This window comes from Sciurus vulgaris (assembly GCF_902686455.1).
Source record: "Sciurus vulgaris genome assembly, chromosome: X".
NCBI classification, from domain to species: domain Eukaryota; kingdom Metazoa; phylum Chordata; class Mammalia; order Rodentia; family Sciuridae; genus Sciurus; species Sciurus vulgaris.
This window is the reverse complement of record NC_136471.1, coordinates 90,958,947-90,981,803: the sequence shown is the minus strand read 5'-3', so window position 1 is coordinate 90,981,803 and position 22,857 is coordinate 90,958,947. Positions and strand designations below refer to the sequence as shown.

Below are 22,857 nucleotides of genomic sequence, written 5' to 3'. Positions count from 1 at the left end.
GGTAGAGTGCCCCTGGGTTCAATCCCCAATACAGACCTATTTGTTCTAATTTACATCCTAAGCCCCAGCAGTGTGTCAGCGTGGATCATTACTTTTTTTTTATTATTGTAAACAAATGGGGTACAACTTATTTCTCTGGTTGTACATGAAGTAGAGGCGTACCATTTGTGTAATCATACATTTACATAGGGCAATGCCGTTTGATTTATTCTGTTATTTTTTCCTCCCCCCCTACCCCTCCCACCCCTCTTTTCCTTCTATACAGCTCCTCCTTCTCCATTCTTGCCTCCCTCCCACCTCCCTGGATCATTACTTTTAATATTTGATGATTTAATAGGCAAAATATTCTTTGATTGCTAATGTGAGGCTGCATCTTTTTTTCCAAACTCTTATTTACTTCTGAAACTGGTCCATGTCTATCAGACATATCGGTTAATTTACCTGTTCTATTCCTTCTTCTCAGATAATCTAAATCCTTTTCATATAATAATGAGAGCTATTGGAACAAGGGGTGGACAACTAATCCAAGTCAAACCAATCTGTGGCTTGCCAATCAGTCTTGAGAATTTAAGCTAAGAGAAGCACAGACCCGTGAGGCAGACATGCAGAAAAAAGTCACAGAGGCTCAAGTGAGAGTGGGCATCCTCAGACTCCTCTGACTTTCCAGGACAGTTTCTATGTGTACCACTTTTCTTATTTTTGGATCATGTTCAGAGATTGGGTTTTTAGGAAATGATTGAATCACGAGGGCTGTAATTTCAGCTCCTGGACTAATTTCAGTGGACTAGTCCAGTTGAATAATTAAAAATTTGAGCTGGGCACAGTGCAGTGGCACACTCCTGTGATCTCAGCAGTTCAGGAGGCTGACAGGAAGATGGTGAGTTCAAAGCCAGCCTCTGCAATAGCTAGGAGCTAAGCAACTTAGTGAAACCCTGTCTCTAAATAAAATACAAAGTAGGGCTGGGGATGTGACTCAGTGGCCAAGTACCCCTAAATTCAATTCCTGAAAAAAAGAATGGTTGTTGGTGATGATTATCAGCAGGTAGGGAATGGCTGGAGGAAATAGGTCCTGAGTATATGACTTTGGGGACTGTATCTGTCCCTGGTCCTTTCCTTTCTCTTTCTGCTTCCTGGCTGACATGAGCTGAGTAGTTTTCTTCTACCATGCCTTTCTGCCATCAACGATGTTCTGCCTCATCACAGGCCCATAGCAATGCAGTCAGCCAATCATGGACTGAATTCAGTGAAACTGTGAGTCAAATGAACTTTTTCTCCTCAACGTTGTTCTTGTCAGGTATTTTGATTACAATAACAAAAAGACTAACAATAAGAATATCATTTACCCTTTTGGGCTTCTGGTTTCAAAGAAGACTTTTCTTTCCTCCTATAGTTTTATTTCACTATATATTCAAATTAGGGAAAAAATTTAGGACTGCAATTTTCCTCTTCACAGGCAAAAATCCATAAGGTTATGTTCTTTGATTATGTGATCAAAGAACAAATCCTACTACAAAGATGGAACAAAATCCAGACTTTCCCTTCTAGCTGGCCCTCAAACACCCACATCTACAAAAAAAGTTCTAAAGTACAGTTTGTAACCTTCAGGTGAGCATAAATATTTTTTATCTAGGCTTTCATCATTTGGCTTCTTATACAATGTATTGTGTTAGCACATTCCTCTAGGTTTTCATTGTTAAAAATGAAGGCTAAGAATATCTTACACCAATTAACTCTATACCAATATTTTATAAGTATGCAGATATTTGCAAAGTGATACCTTTACCCCCCAAAATATATATCTGTGTATATATCTATATATGCATATGTGTATGTGTGTGTATACCTTTGAACTGTGGATTCAAGTAAAAACACCTAGTAAGGGAAAAGGTTTAACAAGTAGGAACAGAAAACACTCCAAAAGTTTTAAGTTAGTCCAGTTCATTTCTTCCAAGCATTAAGAATTCATAGTATTTCTTTAGCTTTCAAATACTAGGCATGCAAATTAATATGAAACACTGCAAAAAAATCATCATAAATGAAGTTCACACACTCTTGTTGCAAGTAGTCTTTTCTCCTACAAAAGGTTGTCAATGCTCAAATCTTCACACGGCGAGTGATGTAATCATCAAAAAATTCTGCCATGCTTACTATAACATTTAATAATAGCAGTTAACACTCAACCTATAACCCATGATAACAATGGTTTGACTACTTCTTAAGCGCTACTGTGCCACTTCAGTCTTGGCTGATGGCCATGAAGTTCTGTTTTCAGGAATTAAGAGCTATTCAAAGCTCCCTGATTTATTAAATCCCATTTTCCCTCTGTAATCTCCATCCAACATGGCAAGCACAATTCTACAGTTTTCCAAACTGAAGGGGGAATAAGCTCCACTAATTCCAGACTGTGTCCAACATTTCTGAAGATCTTCAGCATCCACTTTACCATCCTGTCCACCAATATAAGCGAAGTAAGTCCAAATAGGGTCATCGGCTGAAGAACAGCTGTCTGAATATGCTGGGTACCCAGAGTAACCACCAGGAAACGTGTTTGGACCTGTTCCTGGCACCTGCATTCCTGGCATCTGATCACCAAAATTGAAGGTTTCAGAGGTCTTAGTCCATAGAGTGCATTCTTCTGGGCCTGAGGTAAGGCAGAACGTCTTGGTGAAAGGGTATGGCAGAGGAAAGCAGCTAGGGACATAGTATCAGGAAGCATTGAGCTAAAATGCTCTTATATAGAGAGAATATTAACACACTGTCCTGCCCAAATATTTCCCTACATTCTCATTTGTCTTTTTAATTTGATGCATTTTGGCACAGATGCTGTCAGTTGTTTTTATTTTTTGGGGGTACCAGAGATGGAAACCAGGGGCACTTAACCACTGAGTCACATCCCCAGCCATAATTTTTATATTCTATTTAGAGACAGGGTCTTGCTGAGTTTCTTACTTGCAAACCTCCTGCCTCAGCCTCTGCAGCCTGAGATTACAGGTATGCACCACCATGCCCAGCTATAAGAGTTCTTTGTATGTTCTGGAGTTCTTAATCAGATGCAAGATTTGTAAATATTCCTCCAGTGTGTATCTTGTCTTCTCCTTCCTTCCTCTTTTGTGAGAGGGTCTTGTTATGTTGCCCAGGCTGGCTCTGAATTGCCTAGGGTTGAATTCATCCTCCTGCCTCAGTTTCCTGAATGCTGATAACATAGGTATATTCAGCTGTGCCTAGCAATGGTTTTCCTTTTTCAGTTTCATAATGGTGGCTTTTGAAATGCAAGTATGCTTTGTATTTTGATCAAATCCAACACAGATATATATACTCATAGGATTGCATTCTGGTTTTTTTAATCTAAGAAATCTTTGCCAAACTCCATACATTTTCCCATTTCTTCAATAAATTTTGTAGTTTAAATGATTACATTTTGGTTTGTGATCCACTCTGAGTAATTATTGTGTGCTGAGTAAAGTAAGGGTATAAATTAATTATTCAGCATCATTGTTCATCATCATACTAAATTCAACAATGGAACACTGTAATTAGGGTTGCATATTGTTATAACCATTGTATAATCCTGATGAATACACTTTTATCACTATAAAAAGTTCTTATTTGTTCATAGTAATATTACCTTTCTGAAAATCTATTATGTCTGTTATTAGTACAACCATTACAATTTTTATATGGTTATTGCATATATGGTACTTTTTTCAGTTTTTCCCTTTGAACCTATTTGTTTTTGAATCTAAAGTATTTCTCTTGTACACAGCATATCCAACCTTTTTAATCCAGTCTGAATGGAGTGTTTAATCTATTTCTTTTTATATAATTATTGATATGGTTAGATTTATAGGTCACATATCTTTTGTTACTCTTTTTACTGTCTGTGCTAAAGAGATATTCTATGATATAAAATACTAATTCTATGGTTGGTTTTTTTACTACATTTTTAGTTATTTTCATAGTGATTGCACTGTGGAACACTATATGTATCTTATCACATGCTACTTCAAATTAATACTGAACTATTTTCAGTAAAAACTTTGCTTCAATATTGTTCTCTTCCTCCATAGTCATGCATATTTTTACCTTTATTCTAAAACTAACACATAATTTTATATTACTAATTGCCTTAAATAAGTTAAATGCAAAAAACATGCTTATATATATATGTATAATTACTTTTGTAGGTGGTAATTATTTATTCCTTTGGTGTCATTTCCTTTCAGTCTTAAAGGCATCATTTAATATTTCTTGTAAGACAAGTTGGTAGCAATAAATTCTCTTACTCTTTGGTTAGTTCTTTATTTATTTCACCTTATTTTTCTCCCATAACTTTAAATAAAATTAACATACAATTCATGTATTAAAATTATACAATTCACAGGTTTGCAGAACCTTTGCCACTTTCTAATTTTAGACAATTGAAATTACCCCTAAAAAAACACCCTATACAATAGCAAATACTCTAATTACTCCTCACCCAAACCCGTAGTAATTGCTAATCTGTACATGTTGATTTGCCTGTCCCAAACACTTCATATAAATAGAATCATATACGGTTTTTGTGATTGGTCTTTCGTTTATCCTGATGTTATCCAGGTTCATCTCCATGCTATAGCATGACCCAACAGTTAATTTCATTTTATAACAAAATAATATTCCATTGCATGGGTATATGACATTTTGTTTACCCATTCATCAGTTTATGGACATTTAGTTATCTGCACTTTTGGTTACTATGAAAAACTCTGAACATTTATAAACATGTTTTAGTGTAGACATATGTTCCTACTGGCAATGTATAAGGGTTCCAATTTCTCCACCTCTGTGCCAACACTTGTTTGTCCTTTAGGTTTTCACCACTATAATGGGTGTTGACTAGTTTTTCATAGTGGTTTCGATTTGTACCGATTTATAATTTCTTTCTTTTTTTTGGGTGCTGGGGATTGAACCCAGGGCCTCATGCTTGCAAGGCAAGCACTCTACCGACTGAGCTATCTCCCCAGCCCCTTGATTTGTACTTTCTTAATGATTAATGACATTGATCATCTCTTCATGTGCTTTTTGGACATTTGCATTTCTTTGGAGAAATGTTTATTCAAATATTTTGTCTGTAGGTAACAATTATGTACCATATTATCTCAAAAAGCTAGAAGGAGCCAAACACAGTGACCCATGACTAATTCCAGCAGCTTAGGAGGCTGAGGCAGGAGGATCCAAAGTTCTAAGCCTGCCTCAGCAACTCACCGAGGTCCTAAGCAACTCTGTCTCAAAACAAAAAAATGAAAAGTACTAGGAATGTGGCTCAGTGGTTAAGTGCCTCTGGGTTCAATTTCCAGTATCAAAAAAAAAAAAAAAAAAAAAAGGGCTGGGGATATAGCTCAGTTGGTAGAGTGCTTGCCTTGCAAGCACAAGGCCCTGGGTTCAATCCCCAGCACCACAAAAAAAAAAAAAGAAAAAAAAAAAAAAAAAAACCCAAAAGACCCCAGAATTTTGAATGTTTTCATTAAAAAATGAGATGTTTGAGTAGATATATAAATTTAGCTTGATTTAAATATTATACAATTTACATAAATATCAAATGGTATACCATTAATATGTATAATTCTTGCTTTTATAAAATGATAAAAATTAGAAATTGAATTGTCTTTCATTGAGTTCTAAAGAACTCTTTCTGGATACTAGGTCCTTATCAAATATGAGGTTTGCAAATATTTTCTCCCTTTACAGTAGCTGTGGTTTTATGTTGCACTATTGCTTCCAGCAGTTTAAAAATGTGATCCAGTCCAATATATTTTTTCCTTTTGGCCTTACATTTCTGGCATTATATTGTAGAAATCTAACCAATAGAATAAACTACATAAAAGATCATGTCCCATGCTTTTTCCTTTACAATATTTATGCCTTTTATTTCTTTTGTTCCAGGAGTTTTTAAAAAATTTTTAGTGACTGAACAAAAGAACATTTAAAACCGCAGCTTCTGAAAGAGCTATTTGTTCTTGCCCATCTTTGTACCCTTTTTCAAAATTAAACTTGGCCTCTGATCATTTCTTGTGTTTAAGAACAGGATCCTCAAAGACACTTTTGTTGATGACGTATACATATACTAGAACTGGGTATTGAACCCAGGGGCACTGAGCCACATCCCCAGCCCTTTTTATTTTTTGAAACACATTCTTGCTAAGTTGCTAAGGCTGGCTTTGAACTTGCAATCCCCCTGCTTCATCCTCCCAAACCACTGGAATTACAGGTTTGTGCCACTGCACCTGGCTTTCAATGATAACTTTGCCCAAAAGGATTTCCACAGGGTTCCTTGTAGACATGAAGTGATAGTAGTTCCAAACTTTTCTCAAAACTTGATCTTTGACTTGTAGGCAGTTTTCTTCTTGCCCATGGCAGCTGCCCCTTTTTGAGAATAGTGATCAATTCCAGCCACTAGAGAGCGTGGCTATAAGGGCAGTCTGAAGTGCCACTGTCAGCATTCTTCTTGATGGCTTTGTATACAGAGTAGTATCTGGCCAGGACCAGCTCCACCTTCTCGGGTTTCATGAAGTTGCCTATTTTGACAACAAACACTGGTGCCTACAATAGAAAGGCTCCTTTCTCTTAAGCTGGACAGAATTTCTACTATGTTTAATAGGAAGGGTGACAATGAACATCCTTGTCTTGTTTCCATTATTAAGAAACTCTTGCCAGGTGTGATGGCACCTGCCTTTAATCCAGCAACTCAGGAGGCTGAAGCAGGAGGATCATATGTTTGAGCCTCAGCAACTTTATGAGACCCTGAACAATTTAGTGAGACTTTCAAAATTTAAAAAATGAAAAGGGCTGGGGATGTAGCTCAGTGTAAAGCAACAGTACATTCCCCCTGCAAAAAATAAATAAATAAATTAAAAAAATAAAATAAAATAAAAAGATCAGAGAACCTTCCGTCAAAATGTAGAATGTTAGTTGTGGGGTTCTCATAGATGGCCTTTATCAAATAAAAAGGTTCCCTTCTGTTGTGTTTGTGTGTTTAACATGAAAGGGAATGGGATTTAGACAAATGTTTTACTGTCTATTGAAATCACCATATAATTTCTGTCTTTTATTCTGTAAATATGGTTTATTATGTTTATTGATTTCTATGTTAAACAAATCTTACATTCTTGGGATGAATTTCATTTGGTCATGCTCTACAACCCTTTTTATACATTGCTCAATTTGGTTTTCTACTGTTTTGTTGAGAAGTTTTGTACCTACTACTCATAAGGACTATATTTCTATAACTTTGTGATGTCTGTCTTGTTTTGATTTCAAGGTAATAGTTGCCAAACTGAACTGGCAAGTGTTCACCTTCATTTTTCAGAAGAATTTGTAAAAGATTGGATATAATTCTTTAAATCCTTGGTAGAATTAATCAGTGAAGCCACCTGGACCTGGTCTTAACTTTATAAGAAGTTTTTAATTACAAATTTAAGCTCTTTACTCATTATATTTGTGTTCAGATTTTGTTTCTTTTTCAATGGCAGTAATTTGTGATTTATTTTTTAGGAATTTGTCAATTCCATGTGCGACTTAATTTGTTGGCATATGGTTGTTCATAATATTCTCTTAAGCCAGTAGTAATGCCTCCCTCCCATTCCTTATTAGTAGTTTGTCTTTTATTCAGTTGGTCACTCTAAGTAAAGGCATGACAATTTTATTAATAAAAAAAAACTTCTGGGTTGAGTTTTCTCTATTCTTTACTTTGTTTATATCCAATTTAGTGTTTACCTGTTGAACTACACTTCCAATCTAACGTAATATGATTTCCCCTTTTGTTTTAATCTTTTTGAGCCTGGGTCTTGCTATATTGCCCAGACTGGCCCAGGACTCAAGCAATTCTCCTATATTAGTCTCTAGAGAAACTGGGACTACAGCAAATGCTAGTGTCTACCTGCTTTCTTGTGGGGAGGGGTTTAAAACTATTTCTAGTTTTATAAGATTAAGGAATGGAGGAAGGAGGGACTGTATAGAGGGAAAAGAGAGGTGGGAGGGGTGGGGGGGAAGGAAAAAATAATGGAATGAATCGAACATCACTACCCTATGTAAATATATGATTATGCAAATGGTATGCTGTTACTCCATGTACAAACAGAAACAACATGTATCCTATTTGTTTACAATAAAAATAAATTTTAAAAAAAGTGTAAATGAGCATAGAATCCAAAAAGGGAAATGTACATGCAAAGAGGGCTTCTTGGCACCTTCTGAAAAACTGGTAGAGAAACTTGAAAATCTAAGTAGTTTGTAATTGTTTGAATGGTATCTTGGTAGATATTTGGTATTTTTCCATTTTTCATTTTTCTTTCTGTATTAAGCATAAATTTTTTAGATAAAATTCAATTACAGTCCATTACAGCTTACCTGAAAATATTTTATTTACTTTTTAAAATTGTCTAAAATACTCTTCCTGTAACCCCTTCAGCTGGGTTCCAACTTAGAAGTTTCTTTGCCAAAGATCAGGACAAGGTACAGAAGTGTCCAAATACGATCATATAGGCAAATGTTTACTAAATCAGTATCTCCAAAGTTCTTTAAAATTGAAATGATATCATTGTTCTATAATATAGAATTGTGCAGTTGGATTGAATAAATAATTGTGCATTAAAAAAAAAGATTAAGGTATTTTTGCTTTTTTTTTTGGTAGTAGTAGGGATTGAACCCAGAGGTTCTATTTCTTTTTTTTGGGTGCTGAGGATCGAACTCAGGGCCTTATGCTTACAAGGCAAGCACTCTACCGACTGAGCTATCTCCCCAGCCCCCCTCTCTACTTCTGAGCCACAATTTCAGCCCTTTTTAAGACAGGGTCTTGCTAAGTTCCTCAGGCTGGCCTCAAACTAGCTATCTTCATGACTCAGCCTCCTGAGTCAGTGATTACAGATGTGAGTCACTGTGTCTGAAGACTAGGTTGTTAATTTCAGATCTTTCTCTATATCATAGGTACTGATAGCTATACATTTCTCTCCTAGCACTGCTTTAGCTGCATCTCATAAATTATCATTTTGTTCACATTCATCTCAGTGTATTCTAATTTCTCTTGTAATTTCTCCTCTGGCTTATTAGTTATGTAGGAGTGTGCTGTTCAATTCTGACATATTTATAAATCTTCCAAGTTTATTTTTGTTAATGATTTCTAACTTCATTTCGCTGTTAAATCATTTTAAAATCACCATGTCTTACTTTACTGCCTAAGAAGAAAGTTTAACTTATGGTCTATCATGCAAAATAAATGCATATGCATGTGAAAAGAATGCATATTCTGCTACTGTTGGGTGAAGTTTTCTATAGATGTTTGCTAGGACTACTTTATTGTACAGTTCAGATCTTTTATATCCTTGATCTTTTGCAGAATTATTTTCATTTTTTCAAAGTGGAATATTGAATTCTCTCATTACCATTTTTGGTGATGGGACTTGACCCAGGGCCTTGTACATATTAAGCACATGTTCCACAACTGAGCTACACCTCCAAACCCTGGTTATTAAATTGTCTATTTCTGCTTTTCACTATAGATCTTGTGGAGAATCCGGCCGCCGTGGACCGAAGGTCGCGGATCGCGTTTTTCAGGCAGGGCCATCGCGGCAGGTGCCTGGGGTCCGCAAAATTAAGAAACCCGGAACCCCGGCCCGCCATGAGGAGTGTGCAAACATGAGGAAACTGGATGGCCGATTTAATACAGAATATTGAAGGGAGCGGCCTACCATAAGGTTGCAAAAGGATCACCTGCAGCTTGAATATTGGGAGCCTGCAACATTGGCCTTTCATGAAGTTTCAGACCTGGTTGCAGCACTTCAGCCCAGGGTGAGGCTGTATCCCCCATAGGATGGTCAGTTCCAGGGATCATTAACCATCATTAATTTGGATTCTGGAAACGTAAACGGCTTCAACATTTGGAAACATGCTCATCTTATGTATCAGGCTGTTCTCAACAGAGTCAAGATTATCTGGCAGCTTTATCTAGGACAGGCCTGTTTGGTGTTCTTCCCTGCCCAACAAGAGCTTCTATACCTTTTAATAAATTTTTATGTGTACAAAAAAAAAAAAAATTGTCTATTTCTCTTTTTCTTTCTTTTATATGGTACTGAAGATTTAACCCAGGGGAAATTTACCACAAGGCCCCATCCCAGACCATTTTGGAGACGGGGTCTTGCTAAATTGCTTAAGGCCTCTCAAGTTGCTGAGACTGGCCTTGAATTTGTGATCCTCCTGCCTCAGCCTCCAAAGTTGGTGGGATTACAGGCATGTACCACCACACCTGTCTCTCCTTTTATTTGTCAGTTTTCATTTTAGGTATTTTGGGGCCCTATTGTTAAGTGCATATAATTGTTATCTTCCTGGCAAATTTAATCTTTTATCATTATACAATATGGACTGGTTTAGATGTGAAATGTCCACGAAAAGCTATTGTGTTGAAGGCTTTGTCCCAAAGGCATGTGTTCAGAGGTGAGAACTTTAGAAGGTGATTAGATCACTGATTGATTAATAATTAATGGACTACTGGGAGGTAGAAACTTAGGAGGTGGAGTGTAGTTGAAGGGAATGGGTTCTTGGGAGCAAGCCCTTGAAGGCTGTATGTTATCCTGTCTCCCTGCACACTTTCTCTTACTCTTTGCTTTCTGGCTTCCATGAGGTGAGCAGCTTTGTTCTACTGCCTGAAGAGACATGTTTAAGCAGCTCTAAGATGGCGGCTGGCATTGGGCCAAGAGTGGCACATAATTAGTGTTAACATGGTGTGATCTCTCATGACCTTTTGCCTGATTGGTTGATGTCTCTTCTGCGCTAGTGGTCAACACACGTTCCTCATTCTTTCTTGATTGGTACCATGGTGCATGCTCCAATCATGCTACTTAATCCTAAACTGATTGGCTGCCTTAGTGTATGTAAGACATTTTCTTTGCCTGGAAGAAGATCGCAGAACGCAGGACTACGAACATACCTCCAGATCGCAGAATGAAGGACGCAGTATGTGGGACACACCACTAAGAAGCACCTCTGATAGCACACACCTCTAGGACGCAGGATGCAGGACACACCTCTAAGAAGCAGCAGCAGAACTTTAAGAAATAGCTCCTCTGAAAGCGTAGCCTCTCTGATAACGGTAGCCTCTCTGAAAGTGTAGTAAAAGCAAGCAAGCCTCTCTTCCTCTAAAAGCAAGCAAGCCTCTTTTCCTCTATAAACTAGCAAACAAGCAAGAAAGCAGCCCAGAAAAAGAGAATAGAAGTAGTTCATTCTGAGTCCACCTCTGATTCCTTCCCGCGGGACTGTTGCTGCGGGCTGCAACAAATGGTGGCCCGTACAGGGAAATCGGCACAGTGGGGAAACTAAGGAACCTCGCAGGAATAGGGCGAGGGAAAGTCATTCCCAGTCCACCTCCAAGAATCGGCACGGTGGGTAAACTGAGGAACCTTGCAGGAATAGGGTGAGGGAAAGTAGGAACCTTGCGGGAGTCTCTGGCCAGAGCGGTTTAAGGGCAAGGGATAGTAGGAAGAAAGGGTCAGTCAAAGACCCAAATGACTAAAGGTCACAAAAGATACGACAGTGAAGGAAACCACTGCACGATCATATATTCAAACTCTAGCAGAAATAAGCCCAGGGTTTATAGAGGAAAGGCTGCTCAAGGTGCCACAATGGGAAAGAGAACAAAGTGAGGAATAGAAAACAATTACTCAGAAAACTTAAGAACAAGGGAAAAAGGTAGGGGAGATCACATCTAATACAAAGAACCCCCAAATTTGTGGAACCTGCCTGTATTTGAGGACCAAAATAGAGGTACCATCAACCATTAGAAAAACTTTAAAGAGGCAGTTATGACTGATTGGAAACAGCTATGCAGAGCAGGGTTATCTGGAGGACAATATCTGAATTGGAGAGCTCAGTGGCAGGAAATAGCTGTTGAAACTGCTTGTAGAAACACAGTAGCAAGGTTTCCTGGTAGAAATGCTGATATGCTAATAGGAGAAGACCAATACACTTCAATAGATACACAAAATCAATATGGAGCTTTAGAGGGGAACAATATCAGATCGCGAATCCAGATGGTTCCTTGTCATAATCCTTTCTACCCATTCCTAAGGCCCTGAATGTTTCTTCTAATGGTACTGCTGCAGTAGTTATTCACCAAGATACTATCATACATCTCAAAAATTGGCTCAATTGGTGGAAATGGAAGCAGCTGTCACAGCCCTTGTAAAGTTTAAGGAGCAACAAATGAATCACTTTACTGATAGTAATTACATCGCTTGGGCGATTCCCAGATTGGAGTAGGCTGGACCTGTGGCCCCTCATACTCCATTCAAATTGTTTTTGCAGGTGCAGGGGCTTTTGTGGGAGCGTGGGGAGCCCTTGTTTGTTGGACATATTACAGCTCACACCAACTTACCTGGTCCTTTACATGAGCATAATCATGGGGCTGATTTGGCCACTCAGACTGTTTTCATCTTTTCCTCAGTAAAGCAAGCTGCTTGTTTTCATCCTGTGTAACTCACTTTCCAGTCCCTTATGTTGGTATCAATCCTAAAAGGCTTTTTGCCTAGTCACTTATGACAAATGGATGTTACACATGACCCCAGTTTCGGGAAACTTAGATTTATTCATGTGTCTGTTTGTGTTAACATTTTACTGCACGTGTAAGATGCGCCTACGCCAACAAAGGGATAAGATCATTGTAAAAAATGCACTTGCCGCCTTAGAAGCCGAAACTGCTTGGTTGTCTCAAATGGATGGCTGGTAGTCAGAGACGGGAAAGTCTCGTGTGGCTGATATATCAACCTAAGACAGGAGCCAAGACGATAATATCAAGCTTCTTGGTAATCCGATAATGGGTAAGAATGTCAGTAAGACATGTGGACACCTAAGATGGGCACAGTCGATCCAGATGTAGTGATAGCCATCACGCATCCATTAAAGTTTTCTTCACCTTTTAAACTAAAAAGGGGGAGATGCAGAGACATGTTTAAGTAGCTCTAAGATGGCGGCTGGCATTGGGCCAAGAGTGGCACATAATTAGTGTTAACATGACCTTTTGCCTGATTGGTTGATGTCTCTTCTGTGCTAGTGGTCAACACATGTTCCTCATTCTCTCTTGATTGGTACCGTGGTGCGTGCTCCAATCGTGCTACTTAATCCTAAACTGATTGGCTGCCTTAGTGTATGTAAGACATTTTCTTTGCCTGGAAGAAGATCGCAGAACGCAGGACTACAAACACACCTCCAGATCGCAGAATGAAGGACGCAGTATGTGGGACACACCACTAAGAAGCACCTCTGATAGCACGCACCTCTAGGACGCAGGATGCAGGACACACCTCTAAGAAGCAGCAGCAGAACTTTAAGAAATAGCTCCTCTGAAAGTATAGCCTCTCTGATAAGTGTAGCCTCTCTGAAAGTGTAGTAAAAGCAAGCAAGCCTCTTTTCCTCTATAAACTAGCAAACAAGCAAGAAAGCAAGAAAGCAGCCCAGAAAAAGAGAATAGAAGTAGTTCATTCCGAGTCCACCTCCGATTCCTTCCCACGGGATTGTTGTTGCGGGCAGCAACAACTGCCCACATGCCACCCATTAAGGACTACCTCACTGAAGGCCCAAAAGCCACTGGGTTGAGCAACCACCTGTGAAACTCTGAGCCAAAGTAAATCTTTCCTCCTTCAGTTTATGTCAGGTATTTTGTCACAGTGATAGAAAGTTAACACACCCTCTTTGCTTCTAGTTATATTTTTATTGTCTTAATATTTGTATGGTACTAGCATTGAGTATAGTTCTTTTATGGTGGTTACTTATATGTAACTCTTTCTCTCCTTTTATTTGCAACCTATTTGTAACATTTAATCTAATGTGTGTCTCCTGTAGATAGTGTATAGGTGATTTTTTTTCCTTGTCCAATATGACAATTTCTGCCTTTGACTAAATTTTTAATCCAATTTATTATTGTCTTTGGCAGATTTGAATCTACTATGCTATATTTCATATGTCCCATGTGTCTTTTGTTATTGATGTATTCTTTTAGCAAACATTTTCTAAATATAAATTTTAATCCTTTATTTTTTTTCTTTTGCAGCACTGGTGATTGAAACCAGGTGTATACTACCACTGAGTTACAACCCCAGTCCTTTTTATTTTTAACCTTTTACTTATTTCTTTTTATGTGGTGCTAAGGATCAAATCCAGTGCCTCACCCATGCTAGCAAAGTGCTCTACATCTCTATTTATTTATTTATTTATTTTTGAGACAGCATCTTCCTAAGTTGCCCAGCTGGTCTGAAGTGGTGATCCACTTCCCATAGTCTCCTGAGTCACTGTGATTAGAGGCATGTACTCACTAAACTCAGCTTTTCATACTTTAGTACTCCTCATATGACAGATCTACTAACAAATTCTCTGCTTTTATCTTGAAATGCCTTTGTCTTCATTTTTGAAACAGTTTTATTGGACATAAGATTCAGTTGATAGTGTTTCATTTCATTATAATGAATATGCTGTCCTATTGCCTTTTATCCTCTATTATTTCTGACGAAAATCTAATCTTTGTGTTTCCATTGCATGTTATGAGTCATTTTTCTCTTTCAGCACTCAAGCACTCTGTCACCATTTTGTTGCTAACAGATATGCCTTATAAGAAATACTAAAGAATGTGAGGGAAAAGGTACATTTATACATTGTTGATGGAACTGAAAATCAGTGCAACCACTTTAGCAATCAGTACGGAGACTACTAAAAACTATCGATGGAACCACCTATCCCACTCCTTGGTATTTATCCAAAAGAATTAAAATCAGAGTACTATAGTGATACATGTTTACCAATGTTTATATGAGCAAAATTCACAATAGTCAAAATTATGGAACAAGCCTAGGTGTCTTTCAATAGATGAGTAGATAAATAAAACACATTATATATACACAATGGAGTTTTACTCAGCCATAAGAATGAAATTATGTCATTTGCTGGTAAATGAGTTGAGATGTAGAATATCATGCTAAATGAAATAAGCCAGACTCAAAAAAATCAAGGTTCAAATGTTTTCTCATGTGGAAACTGGAGCAAAACAAACAAAAATTTTAAAAACCCCACAAAACAGGAATGAAAAATGAACCTCATTAAAATAGAAGGGAGAGCAACAAAATAGAGGAAGAGGATTAAGAGGGAGGGAGGAGAAGGAATGGGGAATGAAATTGACCAAATTATGCTATATCCATGTATGAATATACCACAGTGAATCCCACTTTTAAATATAATTATAATGTACTTATTAAAATATAATAATAGAAAGCAGACCAAAAGAGTAGAGAAAGGGGATCAGGGGAAGGAAAGAGGGGAGGTACTAGGGAATGAGACTGATCAAATTATGTTATGTACATGTATAATGAATCTCATGTGTAATTATAATGCACAAATAGAAAGCATAAAAATACTGAAGGAAGTTCTATAGGTTGAAAGCAATAAAAAATAGTAATGAAAATCCATACCAAAAAAAAGTCGTCCAGTAAAGGTCATTATGTAGGCTTTCATCATACGTCTGGTGTGTTTCTCTTTGTGTTTATCCTGCTTGAAGTTCATTGAGCTTCTTGGATATATAGTTTTTCATTAAGTTTGGGAAATTTTCAGTTTTTAAAAAATATTTTCCTCCTTTCTCTCTTCTCTTCTGGTATTACCATCATATGTATGCTGGTTCATTTAATGGTGTCACTCATTTCTCTTAGACTCTGTTCACTTTTGTTTATTATCTTTGTGTTTTTCAGTTTCTTTTTTTCTTTTTTTGTAGTGCTCGGGATCGAACCCAGGGCCCTATGCTTGCAAGGCAAGCACTTTACCAACTGAGCTGTCTCCCCAGCCCTCTTTGTGTTTTTCAGATCACATAATTTCTGTTGATTCTTTCCAAGTGTGCTACTTCGTTCTTCTGCCAGCTCAAATCTACTGTCTATCATCTCCAGTAAATTTGTCATTTCAGTTATTGTACTTTTCAACTCTAGAATATCTACTTGGTTCTTTTTTACATTTCTCTTTATTGACAGTCGTCATGCCTTTTACTTAATTCTTTAAGCACGGCTTGAGTTCTTTGAACATACTTACACTGTTTTGAAGTCTTTCCTAAGTCTACCACCTGAGCCCCTTCAAAACCCTAATTTATTTACTGTGTATGGGTCACGTGTTCATGTTTCTTAACATGCCTTAGAAGATTGTATTGAAAACAGGATATTTTAGATAATGTAGCAACTCTCCAGCCCAGAGATGGTCAATGTTGTTGCTTAGTTGCTCTCTGGTTTTGTTATTTAGTGATCTGGATGTGATAATTCTGTGAAGTTTATTCCCCATGCAGAGTAAAGCATCTGATTGCCCCTGCTAAAAGTTTTCCACTTTGTTTTTATTCTTTAGCCTGTCTACCTACGTGTCACATTTAGGTCAGCGTAAGCCACCAACTGGTCAAAGGTTATACCTGAGTACTGTCTGCCAGTTAGATTTTTACCCTTTATCAATGAATATATGTCAGGAGGAAAGCTTTTATCATGGGTCAGAGAATTTACATTCTTTCGCCCCACATTCAATGAGGGACTAGTATCTTGGAGGTACCTTCTGTCCTCACTCCTATGAGGACATGGCCTTGGACATTCAGTCTTCCAGAATGAAAGGATACATTTTAGCTTTAATTCTAAATTCCTAGGAGTTGCCTCTAAGACAGAGTAGTTATCTTCAGACAATGTTTTGTCAGAGGTGGTGTTTCAGCCTCTGTCGGGAGGCATCTATACTGTGTTGATGAGTCTGAGTATGACTTAGGGAAAGCATTGAAGTTTTGCCCTCAATCTTGTCCTGATTTAGTGCTTAATCACACCTTTCCTGATTCCAAGTTACTGTGATCCCAATAGGGCTCCTCTTGGCTGTTTATTTCTCTGGTTCTTGCTATAACATTTCAATGATTTCTCTGTCATTTTGCTTCTCTCATGGAGCTACCAGCCTTCTCTTAATTGATCACCATCAAGGTATCTGTTGTTGGGCTGGGGTTGAGGCTCAGTGGTAGAGTGCTTGCCTAGCATGCATGAGGCACTAGGTTCAATCACCAGCACCACATTAAAAAACTAAATAAATAAAATAAAGGTATTGTGTCCATCTACAACTAAAAATATTTTTTAAAAAGATCTCTAGTTTTTCAACATCTCTTAGGTATGGAGTTCTCCATGCTCTGTTCTAAAAAGTCAGTTTCCTTGTCCTCATGTCTTGCTTTTCCCCCTGAGAAGAATACCTGGTCGTTTCACGAGAGGTAGGCATGCTTTTCTACCTACCTAGAAGTGGCACTTCTATGCTCTAAGTGGACACCAAGAATGGGGGGGATGCAGTGGAATTGGCAGCCCGATTATTTTGGGTTACTCCTTCAAGTGTAGCAACATGAACCAGACTGGGCACAGTTGGGGATGACAATGTCCTGAGCCTGCTGCCCCTAATTAGAGCTTCTGCTCTATGAGGAGGGATTTGGTTGGTGATCCTCTTGTCCACACTTACCTGGACACAGGGATGAAGTTGATGAGAAAGGGCAGCCTTCCCCTCCCAGGGTAAAATAGCCCAAGTATGGGAGCTGGGAAAAAAAGGGATCCCTGTCTTCTTGGCTATTCGTGCCTGAAAGAGACCTACTGTAATAACAGATGTCAGAGTAAGGGAATGAATTTTAACTCAAATGCTAAAAACTCTTGCTATTTTTACCAGATTTAGAAGATTCTCTCCCTTCTTTCCTCTCTTTCACCTTCACTTTTCTCTTTTATAAAAATCTGCATTTTTATTTCCATTAAAAATATCATCTATATATAATTTTGGCCCACTTTCTTCTACTTTACATCTACCATTCAAATATGAATATATTAATGTTACTCAAGTAAAAGCAGAATGACATCTAACATGAGAACTAAATATTTCACATCATTAAATTAATAAGATTTCAATGAAACGGATGTGTTCTTTCTTATTTTTCAGGAACAGTAACTCATCTTTCCTACATGTTATTTCTCTTTAATTTATTTGAGTATCTATGTAATGAATCTTTTCTCCCACATTCAGCAATATGAATGTACATAAGTGTAATTTATAGCATTAGTAAGATTATTTCATTTTCATGTTCAACCTTCCCTATATATGTTTCAACAATAACTTCAGATACTTTAAACAAACTTACATGAATGATTTTTGTTTTCATAATTTTTACCAGTTAAATTGAGATTTTGCTGGATAGAGGCTTGTCTACACCTTATTCTGAATTTGTGGACGTCTCATCCCTTGCTTTCCTTTCTTTGCTTGCCAACATCAATTCTAACGATAAAAAATATTAATTTAAAAACTCAATGAACATTCCAGTCTAAACAACACTGGGTTCCCTTATAGTCATGCTTCTGTAGGGGTCCTTGGACGGCTACTGCTTTAATCCCAAGACAGTGTCCTTTGGGAAAAGCTGCAAACTGGTAAGCAGTTCTAACAGGAAACCTATTTCTAAAATACTGCTTGCAGATTTAATTGACTGGACTCAAATCATTAATCAGCCAGCAAAACAGCTGCTTTTACCACATCAGTGAAGTCACAGTCTCTATAGCTTTCAAAATATCATTCGTTTTTAAGTGCTTGCTTGGCTCCTTCTACTGCCCCCCTCTGCTATCCCTAGTGGCTGTCTACCTGAAAGGTCCATGCCTAGCTGTCCTGAAATGTAAATTTCCCGGTGGATTAACACAGCTGGACTGTAATGACCACTGGCTTCTGGGGCTTCAGTGGTGCTGCTTACCCTTCTGATCAGGGACAACATAGCTAACTAACCTTTTTTTCCTGTGGCCTCTCTGGGAGAAGAAAGATGTATATCAGCCCTACTCACTTCTCTTAGTATGTTTTCTTCAATGAATGTTTCTCCATTTGCTGATATCCTTAAGACAAACTCCAAAAACATTAAATGATTTGTTTTTATGATTTTCATTAGGGAGTTGAAATTCTGCTATCTCTTTACTTTAAATTTATGGAAGTTTCATCCCTTGCCTTCCTTTCTTTTCTTATCATGGTAAAATAAAAATAATCAAGTTTACCACTTTAACCATAAAGCGTATAGTTCCTTCTTTCCTTCATGTTGGGGATCAAACTCAGGGCCTCATGCATGCTAAGCTATGCCTGAGTTACTCCCCTAGTTCCCCTGTAATTCTTGAAATATGATTTCCTTCAATTCTACGAATGCATTTGTAATTTTATCAATTTTTTGTTGCTGTGATCAAAATACCTGAGAATAACAATTTATTGGAGGAAAGTTTATTTTGAGAATTCAGTTTTAGGAGTTCAGTCCATGGTTGTCTGGCTGCATTACTCTGAGTCTAAGATGAGGCAGAACGCCATGATGGAGGAAAGCTGCTCAGCTCATGATAGCCAGGAATTAGAGAGAGGGAAAGGGACCAGGGACAAGATATAAATCCAAAAGGTACATTCCTGGTGACTTAGTTCAGCCACACCCTACCTACCTACAATTATCACCCAGTACTACAGTCCTTTGAAATTATTAATCCATTAAATGGATTAATTTACTGATTTAGGTCACAGCTCCCATAATTTAATTATGAGTTTTTAATTTTTGTGGGGGCAGCAGCAACCTCATATCCAATCCATAACAGTAGTTAACTGAAAGTTTATACATATCACATTCGACATCTGTACTCCCTTAGTGACAGTTTCAATTGATTGATATTTTTTCCTGTGTATGAGCCACAAAGTATTTCTTCTTTGTAAGTTTGGTAATTTCTTATTGGAAATTGATCAGTTTTGATAATATATTAGAGTAAGTCTGGACTTCAGACTCCCTCCTTGAGAATTATCATTTTTGCTGGTCTGTTTATAGTGACTACTCTGAACTATTTTTGGAAAAAAATCTGTGTCCCCTGCAAGGTGTGGTCCAGGATATTCCTGCTTTGACTGACTGACTGACTGACTGACTGGCTTGCTTGCTTGCTTATTTATTTATTTATCTATCTATCTATTTATCTATTTATTTATTTATTTACTTATTTATGTGGTGCTGGGGATTGAATCCAGGGAAGCAAGCACTCTACCATCCGAGCTATATTCCCAGCCCAAGACTTTTATTTTTAATTCCTCTTTTAAATTTTTAGGCCTAGCTTCCTAGGGGGTCTCCTTTGGATTAGCATATCTCATTAAACAGTCAATGATTGGTCAAATTTGTGTATAAACGTATTGAGCAATAAGGCTTCCATCAGTCTCAAGGGGATTTTTGTGTATGTTGGGGTATTCATTAAAAATTCAGACAGTTTACAACTCCATGCTGAATTTTTAATGTTGTTGTTGTTGTTGCTCTGGGGATTGAACCCAATGCCTCACACAGGTAAGGCAAGTGCTCTACCACTGAGCTATATCACCAGAATCTGTCCTGGCTTTTATTTTCACCTTGTTCAAATCCTTGTTCAGTCAGGTAGGAATATGTAATTGGATCCTTCTCCTGAGTATACATGTAGTCTTCCAGATATTCAAGAATATCTGACAGATTTATCAAACTCCTATGGTGAGCTGGGGATATAGCTCAGTTTGTAGAGTGATTGCCTGTCAAGTACAAGGCCCTGGATTCAATCCCCAGCACTGCAAAAAAACAAAAACAAACAAACAAAAAAACCCTGTGGTTATCTTATTGCACAGATCTCTGAGTTAAATTTTGACTTGGTGGTTTGGAGCCACAATCAACTGAGGTAGATGCCTTTCCTGATTGTTTGCAACTGAGATTGCCATTGTTTCTGATAATGCCCTGGGAATGAGGATTCTTAATTTTCATTTTAAAATATCTTTCCCATCTCAAGGTAAGTTACATCAATACTTAGTTTTTCTTCTGACTTTTGCTTTTTAAAAAAAAAAATTCATATCTATAATCAGTCCATCTAAGATTCTGAGAGGCATGGCTCTAAATAGAAATTTCCTCCCTAGATACAGATTTAATACTCTAAACAACAATTACTTTGGAAAGTCATTTCTTACTCACTGATTTGTATCCTTTCATATAGTTTAATGTCTAAAATATCTAGGGTCTCTATTACTTGTTTTAAAATAATGATACTGGCACATTATTTTAGTATAAGTTTATAATATATTTTGATATCTACTTGAGCCATGAGACTTCCTTTTGTACTTTCTCTTTTTGGTTCCAGGGATTGAACCCAGAGACACTTTACAACTGAGATACATCCCTATCCCTTTTTTTTCTGAGGCAGAGCCTCACTAAGTTACTTTGAGCCTCACTAAGTTTCTGAGGTTGGTCTTGAACTTGCAGTCCTCCTGGACTTGGAGTTGCTGGGTTACAGGAGTACATCACTATGCCAAGCTTCTGTTGTTCTTTTTGAAAAATGTTAAGCTACTCTTCCTCATTTGTACCCTGATGAACTTTAGAATTACTCTGACAAATGAGTTTAAAAGTTTACATATATTTTCATTTTTTACTCATCAGGATGGCACACAGTAAACCCAATGCTAGGAATGAATCTTGTGGGTTTATCTGGTTTTTTTAGACAGGGTCTCACTATGCTTTCCTGCCTGTTCTCAGAATTGGTATCTTCCTGCCTCAGCCTTGTAAGTAGCTAGGGTTAAAGGCTACTTTAACCTAACCCTAACCACCATGTCTGGCAATCCAGTGTTTCTTAATCGAGTTGTTTCACAGGAGAGACTCCTCAACTTACCAGTAAATTAAGAGAAGAGTCCTTGTTTAATTTCATGTCCTATTTCTAGAAGACTGTTGAGATTTTTTTTTTTTTTTTTTTTTGGCGGTACTGGGGATCAAACTCAGAGCCTTGTGCTTGCGAGGCAAGCACTCTACCAGCTGAGCTATCTCCCCAGCCACCGACTGTTGAGATTTGAATGAATTTTTGCTAGAAATGAAAGGGCCTTGGTGCATGCCTCTCCACATTCAACAAAGATGCACTCTATTCCTTGTATCCTGCCTTCCTCATATGACTAATGTATATGCAAAGGTTCGGCCTTTCTTAAACTGTATCAATCCTTTCTAGGAGACTCTATATCTCTAGATGAACTATCTAGGAACTTCACCAACATATATTGTAGTCACACAACTTGCCCAATATTACTTTCTCTGTTCTAAGAGGCAGATTTTAAATATTACTAGAAGTAATTGAGTAATTCAGACTCTTAGTACTCAATTAGGCTACAGCTCAATATTTCTATACAGTGTTTACTGTATAGGAATGCACTATTTAGAAAAATTTAATCTTTGTGGAGGATACCAGGGATTGAACTCAGGGGCACTCGGTCACTGAGTCATATCCCCAGCCCTATTTTCTATTTTCTTTAGAGACAGGGTCTTGCTGAGTTGCTTAGTGCCTCGCTGTTGCTGAAGCTGGCTTTGAACTCATGATCCTCCTGTCTAAGCCTCCCTAGCTGATGGGATTACAGGTGTGGGCCACCACACCTGGTTTAAGTTTACTCTTCATTTAAAGTTAAATTTTAAATTTCCAACCAAATTTTATGTTGTTAAAATTGTTTTTTTCTACCATTTTGGCTTTAAAAAATAGGAATTCAGAAGTCAGAGAGCATTACAGTGGCACATGCTTTTAATCCCAGCAGCTTAGGAGGCTGAGGCAGGAGAATCTTGAGTTCAAAGGCAGCCTCAGCAACAGTGAGGCGCAGCCTCAGCAACAGTGAGGCACTAAGCAACTCAGTAAGACCCTGCCTCTAAATGAAATACAAAAAAGGGTTGGGGATGTGGTTCAGTGGTTGAGTGGTCTTGAGTTCAATCTCCAGTACCCAGAAAAATAAAGTTGGAGAACATTGGGTTCAATCCTCTTACTACCCCTCCATCCCTCCTTTCCAAGTTATTATCATTTTTGT

At 37.8% G+C, this 22,857-nt stretch overlaps 1 protein-coding gene across 3 annotated transcripts in view; it reads right to left on the bottom strand.

Moving 5' to 3' along the window:
- Positions 1-22,857, bottom strand: part of FAM120C (family with sequence similarity 120 member C) — a 113,239-nt gene that overhangs the window by 19,310 nt on the left and 71,072 nt on the right. The window contains exon 11 of one of the 3 annotated variants that reach the window (XM_079123766.1): positions 5,522-6,865. The exons of the other annotated variants lie outside the window; for them this stretch is intronic. Within the exon in view, the coding sequence (XP_078979892.1) occupies positions 6,802-6,865 (64 nt within the window). The 3' untranslated portion in view covers positions 5,522-6,801. Of the gene's footprint in view, positions 1-5,521; positions 6,866-22,857 lie in introns of those variants that run through there. 3 annotated transcript variants of the gene reach the window in all.